The sequence below is a fragment of the Limulus polyphemus genome, unplaced genomic scaffold, assembly GCF_000517525.1.
Source record: "Limulus polyphemus unplaced genomic scaffold, Limulus_polyphemus-2.1.2 Scaffold780, whole genome shotgun sequence".
Taxonomy (NCBI): domain Eukaryota; kingdom Metazoa; phylum Arthropoda; class Merostomata; order Xiphosura; family Limulidae; genus Limulus; species Limulus polyphemus.
The window spans coordinates 213,052-224,001 of record NW_013666390.1 but is presented as its reverse complement, the minus strand read 5'-3'; the positions used below and the strand labels follow the sequence as shown (position 1 = coordinate 224,001).

The 10,950-nt window shown below is 29.7% G+C and overlaps 1 protein-coding gene across 3 annotated transcripts in view; it reads left to right on the top strand.

Moving 5' to 3' along the window:
* LOC106460491 (NEDD4 family-interacting protein 1-like) overlaps positions 1-10,950 on the top strand; it is a 19,412-nt gene that overhangs the window by 2,846 nt on the left and 5,616 nt on the right. For all 3 annotated transcript variants that reach the window (XM_013920193.2, XM_013920192.2, XM_013920194.2), the window contains exons 2-6: positions 1,499-1,577; positions 3,132-3,285; positions 4,338-4,483; positions 6,266-6,344; positions 9,146-9,270. In XM_013920193.2, the coding sequence (XP_013775647.1) occupies positions 1,542-1,577; positions 3,132-3,285; positions 4,338-4,483; positions 6,266-6,344; positions 9,146-9,270 (540 nt within the window). In that variant the 5' untranslated portion in view covers positions 1,499-1,541. The remainder of the gene's footprint in view (positions 1-1,498; positions 1,578-3,131; positions 3,286-4,337; positions 4,484-6,265; positions 6,345-9,145; positions 9,271-10,950) is intronic.

Sequence of the window (10,950 nt, the reverse complement as noted above, 5' to 3'; positions counted from 1 at the left end):
CAGTCTAGTAAATAGGTCACAACATATATATATATATATATATATATATATATATAGTATTTTTATTTTTTAGTAAGTTATTGTTGGCCTATTTATTGAAAATTGGATTCTCAAATGATAGTGCACTGTACCATGCGTAGTACTAAGTTAATTGGATGCACCTATTGTGTGAAGGCCTAAATCTAAGGTCAATAACAATAAGTTCAATTTAGAAATATTTTAATAACTCTTTTTAACCAGAAATAAAATACATTTCTTTTGAACAATGTAATCTAACTCTAGACATAGCCGTAAACCTTTTTTTAGGCTTATAATTAAAACCAATTTTAAGGTTTCCTTAATAATGAAAACTTAAAACACTAATATCTGTTCTATTCAGGACATGGTACTTAGAGAGTTATCTTAAATTTTAAATGGATGTAATGTTTCTACCAGTTTTCAAGCTTGGTCTTTATATTCTGAACCCTTGACTTGTAGATGCCTAATGATAGTGTAAATGTAAGAGAGACTGGGTTTGGTTTTTGCACTGTGTTACAATGATATTGTATGCTCTCTTAGCTTAGATCTAATTTAAATTGATATTAGATAAGCATTTCCTAATTGCACACACAAGTTATAGTGTTTCTTGTCACTGAAGTGATGGTACTGTTAAATATTTTAGTTTCATGTATTTGTTACAAACCAAGTTTGTTTTACATAGGAATAAGAACTGTTAGTAATATAACCAGTTTTGTGTATATGCATATATGTTAGTGACTTGAAATAGCTTTCATGAGAATGTAAATTTATATTAGATTTACTTTCTGCTTGTTACTACAGTATTTTATTTTGATGAAGCATCTTACTGGAAGTATTTTTCATGTCAGATTGTGTTAATATTTTTGTAGCTTAAGTACCCTAATAATTTTGATGTACCAATATTGCATTAGATTCGTTGATTACTTATTCATACATTTTTGCTTGTCTGAATCTAGTGGTATATTGAGAGCTTGAGGTCTGTTAACTGTTTCTTACTGCTTATGTAGTATTAGCTTGTGCAGTAACTTGCAAAATGCTTTGTGTGTTGTATATATATCATTGAAGTTTGAGATATTAAGTGTAAATGTTTATTGAAGTTTCTAATTCATCTATGGACAATAATTTCCTATAATTGGTTTATATTGTGATTTTTTTTTATCATTGATGTCTTATAACTTCCAACACAAATGTTATTTGGATGAAACTGAATATCGAACATAATGCATTCCTAATGCAGATACCAATCTCTAGTATTTGGTACAAATCTGGAAACAACAGTAGTAAAATTATACATGTAATGGTAACTAAATTATTTTGTATGAAAACTGCATGTTCTACTGTCTAAAAATACTTTATAAACAGTTGTGATTTTATGCATATAGGAGTAAATTTTGAGGAGTTACTTATGTAAGCTGTAATGAAAATGCACAATTATTAAGAGTATTTTTCTACAAGTGTTAAATTACCTGGTTCTCAACAGAAAATCTTGTGTGTGGAATATGAGCAAGCTGCTGTTAAAGTAAATGGAAAGAGAACAAACATCTGTGGCTTATCAAATGGTAAGTCAACTGTTTTCTGCTAGAGATGATATACCAAGCTTTAATTTTTTGTATTAGCTTTATTGACACTGTTGTAATGTTTAAGGTAATTTTCATTTGCATAATTATTTCTAATTGGCTTAATGGCACTATTGTATGGTATTATATCATTTGTTAGAAAATGTTCCTTAAAACTGTAAATAATGAAATCACATTCTTCAGTAAAAAACAGTAAACATTAGTATGTTTATACTTATGTGATATGTATTCATTTTTGTTGATTAAATAGTAATTATATCTTTAGCTGTTTAAATACATTGAATACCATCTATCTCTGATATGCTTCAACAATATCTGATTGATATGTGGTTAAAAATAATAGGTAATTAAAGTTAATCAAAAATAGCAATAAAACTTTATATATAAGCCTAATGAGATGATTGTATAGTCATGAAGATACTGAAAAAGTTGCATAAATTAGCCACATTTATTTTGCTGTATTGTAAGATGAATCTCTAATGTAATAACCAAAAAATCATAGATATTTCAATCCTTCTGTATTTTATGTTTGAAAGTGCACAGATTAAGGATAACATTACAGTCAAGTAACTAAAGTGTTGTGCCGAGAACACAGGATTGTGGGAATACTGCACTTTGTATGAGTGTGTGTCATGTTAAGAACAGTACATTGCAGACTTGGTGGTGTACCAGCCACTCAGTAGACCTGTCAAACATCACAAATGTAAATTTCTACAAGTAGACCTATATGTTTCCAAAAGAGTATTTCTGATTCTTATAAGTAATAACTACAATCACTGCACCTGTGAATGATCAAAGTGTCTCTAAAATGGATTTCCAATACATGCAAAACAAGGCTAGAATGTTTTTGTTTTCTTTCACATTGGCAAGCCTTGCCTCCATGGTGAACAAATAGGGTGCCAGCCACACTGATCATGGCTAGGTGCATAACTATTTTTACATTTCTTTACGTTGATTATGGCTCATTAATGTAAGTCTGCATGTAAAAGAAAGGACAAGAAATAAAAATACATACAAGATAACCTCTAAACTACTATTTAAGATGATAATATCAGTGTGCTAATGATGCACCTACTCATGATGTACCAGGTTGAGCTAATTTAGATGTATCTAATGTGCTACAACCCTGCAGATTATTTAAAATTTCACTTTGGAAACTTAAAAGGTGTTCTAACATAACTTGTTTAATGTGGAAGTAACTATCGAAACAATTTATTCCATCAACTAAATATTATTGTTCATCTTTAGTAATGTTTTTCAATATGAAAAAAACATCTCATGGGTGTCACTTAAAACTTCCATTGTGTCCTTTTAATTTGGAAACAAGGGGACATAGGTACCTTAAAGTGTAGAACCTAAGGCCAACACTGTAACTATATGATAGATATGTTTCTATTTATGATGAGGACAATTTGTCCTCATGAGGACAAAATAACCACTTGTTGTATATATATAAAAATTGAAGAGTTTGGATGTAAGATAGCTTCGAATCAGTCTATTTACTAACAATAATCAAGCAACATTGCAATATCTTAGCTGAAACAACAAGAGGATGGGGATTCTTCTCCAACCCCTACTGCCTCATTGATGGTGCCTCCACAGGGTATTCCTCCTCCTGCATATGATGAGCTTGTAGCAGAAGGAGCTATAGGTGGACACTCAGAAGAGGCTAGTAATTACACAAATGAAGGTGTGTGTGTGTGTGTGTGTGCAATATTTAGACTTCATAGATTTTTGTAATATATGCTGTATAGGTGCTGTTTGTGAAGCAGAAAGTTAGAAATGTTTCATAGTTTAAGTTCTAAAGTAGATTCATATTTTGCAACATTTTGTTTTGAAATGTTATTTTTTTTCATCTTAACCAGTTTTTTTGATCACATTCTCTCTTCTCCAATAACAATATTTTTAGGCATTACAATTAACTTACAATATTCAATGGAAATTTACCAAACACCTGAGAAATTACACCCATTTAGTGTATGTATGCATATATTTAAGATAGGAAAATAATACCTTCACAAACTCATTTTTTTTATAATTTAAAAATTAACGTACACAGTTTCATTCATTCAGTTAAATTTATTTACCTAATTTTATTTTCAAGCAGTTGAAAGTGAATCAAAATGCAGATCCTGTGCTCATTTAAACAACCTAATATTTGTCAGTTGATGTTTTGAAATTAAATTACAGAATGAGACCATGCTGTGATTATCCATTTCTTTTAAGGATTGTTTTGAATGTGGTGTTTAGTATTTATAATTAAGGTAATGATATCTCCTAGTTGGAACTATTAAACTTAAACCAAGATTGTGCAAAGCAATTTTTGACCACAGAAAATATTTAGCACCAGTTAATTAAGTCATGAAACATTCTTAGCAGCCAGAAGTCATTAAAAATATTTGATATCCAGTTGATATTTAAAATCAAGGTCTTTGAAGAATCATTATATCAGTAATAACATTAAACTATGTTACTTGTGGCAATAAGAAATGTCAAGTTTTTTAACATTGTATATAAACAAAAACTATGCATTTAATGACATTTTGATTTTCTAAATTATGAGATTATTTATTTGATATTTTTTATTAAGTGCCTAAATTTGGTGTAAAACTTTAAAAATATTGTGTGGAATGCTAAATGTATATAAATCACTTAGTTATATACATCACTAAAAAAAGAAAAGCATTTTATGTTGTGAATTTTATAGAATGTGAAATATTTGTTTTGTCTTTTGCTCAACAGATGGCAATATCAATCAATTGAGTTCACCCAAAGGTCAAAACACAGTACCAGTGCCTCCTCCATATGATGCAGCTGATGCAGAACTCCCTACTTATGAAGAAGTCCAGAGATCAAAAATTTTGGAAGGGGGTGAAGATCAAAGACAGGTAATTCAGTTTTAAGTTGCTTTTTCTAAAAAAAGAACAATAAAACAATGAGGTTTTGAACTTAATTTTGTTTTGCAAAAATTTGGAAACATGTCAAAATATATACTTGTTTATGCTATATAACAATTTATGGTTTCATTGATTAAAAAAATTGCATACTTTGTAAATATGTGTCAAGTTTCTCTGAAAAGTATATCTTTTACCATTTTTTTTAAGTGTATTAAGACACCATGTAATTGGAGAGTGGTGCCTTACGTATTACAGAGCCCTCTAACCTTTATGAAGCTGACTCCTAATTCTGCATATCCTGTTCCCTAGAATTAAGATTTTATTATATATTATCAGTACATTTTTTTCTCAAAAGATATCCATAGACTATCATTTTGAAGTGAAAATATTCACTATGTCAGATATTTGGTCTGTTGCTTAATTTTTACATACTTTTACCAAAACCATGTCAAATACTCTTGTTTTTAGAAGTTTTTACACTGACTTTATCATATGTAGAACAAATTCTTAAAAATTGCCTTGGGAACTAAGTTTTATGTATATTGGAACTGAATGAAATGGATTAATTTTATATATTTTAGTATTTGATATTAAAACTTCAGTAAGAAAGTATTATATCATTACAAGCTGTAGTACCTGTTTTTTTTCCGGGTTATGACCTTAAAATAATGTTAGTGTGGATGCTATGATATATAACACAAAAATCCTAACTTTCTCACAATTTATTTATAACATAACATGTTATTACAGTATTCATTATTACCTCACCCAGAGTATTTTATAAGCTCTAAGAACTCACTATGTATAATTTCAAAACATGGTATACATGTGCGATGGTCAGGGTGATTTCGTACGAAGATGTAGCAGCTAGTGGCAGTAGGGGTACTTTATGTTAACTGTTTTCAACACCCAGCTCTATATGTCTTTCAACACTGGTTCACGTTATTAATTAATTGACAGTCATTGGCTGCAGAAGTGTCTTATGGGATGAAGTTGTAAGATTATGGATCAAAGTAGCAAGTGGACATAACTCAAGAAACAGCTGTAAATATGTTGCTGTTGGAATATAAACTTCATCGCAGTTTATGTATTATTTCAATAGTAGCAGCCATTTTTGTTCATTGCATTCCTCCTTAGAGAGTGTTAATACACACCCTGAGATATATATATATATATAAGATGTTTATGTGCCCTCCTTCCACAATGTTTGCATGTTGTGTTATAAAAAAGTTAAGTTTTTTTTGTGTGGTTTAAGAATGTGGTACCATCTATGAATGTAGTTAATGTTAGCTTATGTCAAAGATAATAAAAGCCCAGTAACATCAATAGCGGAAGGGGTTGTAAACCCCCCATTAACATGCTCCTTGTTCCAAATTATCATACCACAAAGTTTCAGTGAGATTGGCCCAGTGACCTGGGAGTAGTTAGATAACAGACAGACACACAGATTTGCAGAAAAAATGTGTAGATTTTAGATAAAATATTTTGAAATGTTTAAAATTTGTTGAAAATATAGATGGTAATATTAATTTTAGTAATGAAGTATTATATCATTATTTTATGAAGATTTTTCCGTTGTAAGTAGAAAGAGTACAAGTTGAATACCTTCTAGAAAAACTTCTAGATTTTGGATATTTTAAAACGTTTAGAATTTGTTACAGAAGAAGCCTGTTAGAACTAAAACAGTTCTTACAAGGATATTTTGCACTTTTAATTGCATTGCTAAGATACCATTTTTGACACATAGAAATAATAATATTTATATGTTTGCAGGGTGAGGATGTTAATTCACTGTGGTCTCATGGTGAAGAAATTCTTGGAACAGACTTCTTATTCTTCACTTCATTTTTTGGTGAGAAAATATTTTCTATCAATTTCAATGTTGTGTAAAATATTAGAGGGATAATCTGTTGGACATAATGACATTCATATTATTATAAGCTTATAAATTTACTGTAGTTTATAAAATAGTAATCCAGTATTTCTAGTTTTTGTTCTTCCTTTTAGTAAATGTTTTTTTTGCTATTGAGAATGATCTTGCATTTTGCTGCTTTTTCTGATTAATGTGCTATTTTCTCCAGTGAAATGAAGTCATGCTTTCTGAATTTTTATTTTTTGTTATATCTTTTTACTTTTGTTTTTGAGAATTGTGGACCAAGTTAGATATTTTGCAAACTGAAGACTTAATAACTGATACACTGTCATTAGCAAAAACGAATTTCTCTTGTATCTTTAAAAAATGTTGCTTTGTTTTATGATGAGTTGATTGGTGATTGTCTGATTTTTGTTTTATATATTTCTTTTTTCATTGTGTTCTAAAAACAAGCATGAAAACTATAGAACAACTGTTGTCAGGGTTTTGTATATGGGCTGGGATTCTTCTACAGTAGGTGTCTGTGATTTGTTGTTGATGAATTCAAACAATAAATGGACAGCACACAAAAAATAATTGTTTTAAAATAATATATTCAAAACAAGTCAAATGAACGTACAAAAGTTTTTTACACTATACGATATTAAAGTTGTATCTAAAACAAGATGAACTATTTTTCTATACTTTGGTTGTTACTGTACAACCTGCAATAGATTCGCTTATGTTACTCTGTGGGTTACCACAGTTGTATTTCGAACTTTAAATAATTGTCTCCTTTTCAACAAAGTCCACACAGATGGGTTCAATTACTTTGAAAAGACAACTTATTCTCCTTATCTCTATGAAACTGTGAAACTCACTTTAAAATATCACCCGTTATGGCTAATCACTCTCGCGCCAGCGAACTTCACGTTTTCTAACCTTTTTCTGACTGAACTTGACATGCGTTTGCTTGGTCGCCTATATTTATACATTGTTCACTGAGGCCTCAAACGTTCTATAAACTACACAAGCGATGCTATAATGTAGCAATACTCACTAAAGGTAATGAGAAAAATACCGAAGATTCGGGTAACTTGTCGTCAACAATACTATAGCAATTGAACCACACACACACAACATATGATTCTTACCGAGTTACATAATGAAACTTGTCACAACTATCACCTTTAAAATAATTACTTTTAACTCTCTTGTTATAAAAGGTAAATAACCATTTAATCACCAAATAAACTAAATAATAACTCTTAAACTAACCAGTCTTGTATATCCAACAACTGTTATATTGATGATCAATGTGGTTAATAATATTGTGTAATAAAATATTCTTTGATTTGATATGTTTACCATTAGATGTGATTATTTATATTATGTCATGGTGATTTTGATAACAGTTTATTGGTCTTTCTAGTTTTTCAATATGCTATCTTTTGACTGATTCTAAAGCAATGATGGAAAAAAGTATTTAAAATGGTAGTCTTCAATAACAAAAGATAAACCTACTTGACTATAGCAAAGTGCCAAAATTTATATCATGCAAGTTTTTTGTAAAGCTTGTCTTTAAATGGTGGCTGTTTTATGTTGCAATATATATATATATACTTTGAATAAGTCCTCCTATAGCACAGTGCAAAAAAACAAGGTCTTGAATATTCACAAGTGTTATTGGTAAATTTCATCAAATGTATAAAAGATGTTAAAACTATATATTTTTTGTCATATTCTGGAAAGAAACTTCTTTTTGTAATAAGATTACTACATTTTTAAATACTATACTTAAGATCCTTTTGTTGTAAAGCAAAAATCTCAACAAAAGACAATCCTAGAATCACCAGTGGAGTCCTCATGGACCTCATTGGATTTTTGAATATATACTTCATTGATTATGGGTGTATAACTTTTTTTTGGTTTCAGGATCCATTGTAACATTCAACACATAAAAAATTTAAACAAAAATACTGTGAATATTGCAACCAATCTTACTAATTACTACTGGGGTTTTGTATTTATTCTATATAGAAAATGAAAGATTTCATGTAGTTTACCTCGAGCATTTGATAAGCAGAAACATAAAATATTCTATATGTGAACTACCAGAAATGAATGGTATGAAAAAAAAGTGTGATGTAAGGGTTAAAATCTTAGGTAAAATACTTGTGTGGGAAAGCTATTTCAAGTAGAAGTACTAATTATGAGGGAAAAAAAAACATAAGAGGAAAAGGTACTTAAATAAATTAAATTTTATTTAGTTATTTACTTACAAAATTAGATTAACTTTTAGGAGATCAGTTATGGAAAAACATTTCTAACAACATGGTGAAAGGGTGTAATTAGCCCTAAACTAAAAGTTTTTTAGTCATAGAGGTATATTATAATAATTGTATCTAGAAATTACATACAGATTTAAATTAAACTGCAATTTAATGACTAGTCAACAGCATCTATTTTTTATAGTATTTTTTTTAGAGTAATAAATAACATATCTACTTTTTCTTTCTTTTGTCTGGGGGAGTGTCAATGAAGATACTTTCATCAGTAAAGGAAATTTATTCCATGTCTGGTATTTGGCTTTCAATTTATTTTTAGTGTTTTACTTGTAAGATATGCTAATATTTGGTATTTGTTCTTTTGTTGATAGTACAATGAAGAGGTACAAAATTTTGCATATTTTCATCAGAAATTTAAGATGATGATTTTTATTAGTTTACTGAAAAATACTATATGAAAATTTTCTTGGCTTATATTGAAGTTTAAAATTTTAGTAATTTATTTCATTCAAGTTGCGTTCCTGTTCAACTGGGTGGGATTTCTTCTTCTGGTTTGTTTCTGCCACACATTGGCTGGGCGGTATGGAGCCCTAGCTGGATTTGGGCTGTCCTTAGCCAAGTGGACCCTCATTGTGAAGGTAGGAATAAGAGATAGTATCTATGCAAATATTTATTTTACTTTAGTTATAGTAAAACCATAACAAGATGATTCCTATTAATTATTTGATTAGTAACTCATGAAAACAAGCTTTTGCTATTTGCTGAGTACAAGTTAAATTCTATACGGCACTTCTGATGCTTAAAAATCACATAATCAATCACAACTGGTTCATAATAGGGATCGCAAGGAATTGCACAAAACCATAATAGAATGTTTGAGCAAAAAGCACCTTAAACAGTAGATTCAGTTTAAACAACACTTTAAAACCTTTACTATTGTCTGCTATGGCTGTACACATATAAAAATGCACAAAAAAAGCACACGTTAAACTTACAAGGAAAAGAAAATCTGCTCAAAATAGCCTGTTTGTAATTCTTCTTATTATTATCCTCTTGCCTGCCTACAAGAAAAACAACTTTGTATATTGTGCCCAAATCTTTTGTAGAATACTAAATAAGGTACTGCGAAGGTCGTAGAGGTATTGAAAAGTTGATTTGTTTCGTCTATATTTTACATAAGCTAAAACATCATAATTCTACTGTAAACAATGTTATCATTACTCCTTGAAGTTATCTTTTTATAAATATCTGGTGTTCCTTTAAAAAGAAGTACAGGATGAAACAGGAATTATGAGCTAATAAAAGATGAACATTAGATGACTGTAAGATGTAGATATTAAATGCTCTGTACACTATACAATCGGTGTTTTTAGGGAGCCAATCTTTATGTATGAATTGAAAGAGTAAAAATAAAAAAAATTCAATACAATAACATTAAATTTTATTTCACACATTCATTGAATAATTACCTTAAAAGACACGAAGGTTTATTTAATGGGATGTTTTAGATGTGTATGTTTTATTTTAAAAGGCTGCATTTCTACTGGTAAAAGTTTATATGTGCTTAGTGGGGATTGTGACTTAGTTTAGGCATATATATGCCCATTGCTGTGCATTATATATATAGAGAACTTGTTTATACAGAAACTATATTCTCACTATATGTGACAAGAGCCGTTACAAAAATCATCCAAGCTAGTCATTATTTTTCCTGTGAGAACAGAGCTTGTAATAACAGTAAAATTGACAATTCTCTGTAATGTGTCATTGATAGATGAAAACCTTGGCTTTCTATTGGTTATAGATAATATAAATTAAATGTAAGAGAGAACTATTAACAAATCCTGAAAGAGAGGATGTGACAGGTGGGTGTGGCAAGAAGGGTCTGATTTTCTACTAGATGGCTCTGTAGCCAAACAAAACTGAAGGCTATAAAAATTATGGTTTGTCTGAGCAATGATGATTTTATAATGAGTAATTTACGTTGAATTTTGTACTTATTGGAGGGGTGGTTGATTTCAAGAGCCCTTGTAAGTCTTGAAAAATCAAGGTTTTAGAGGCAAGTGTTTGAAATTTGAATTTAAAATATTTTTTCAGATGAATGCAATCCTTTTACTGACACATGTAATGTGTGGTGTAACTTATGACAGCTTACTCCTGGAGTTATTAATATTGACACATGTAATGTTGTGTGGTGTAACTTATGACAGCTTACTCCTGGAGTTATTAATGTTGACACATGTAATGTTGTGTGGTGTAACTTATGACAGCTTACTCCTGGAGTTATTAATATTGATACATATAATGTTGTATGGTGT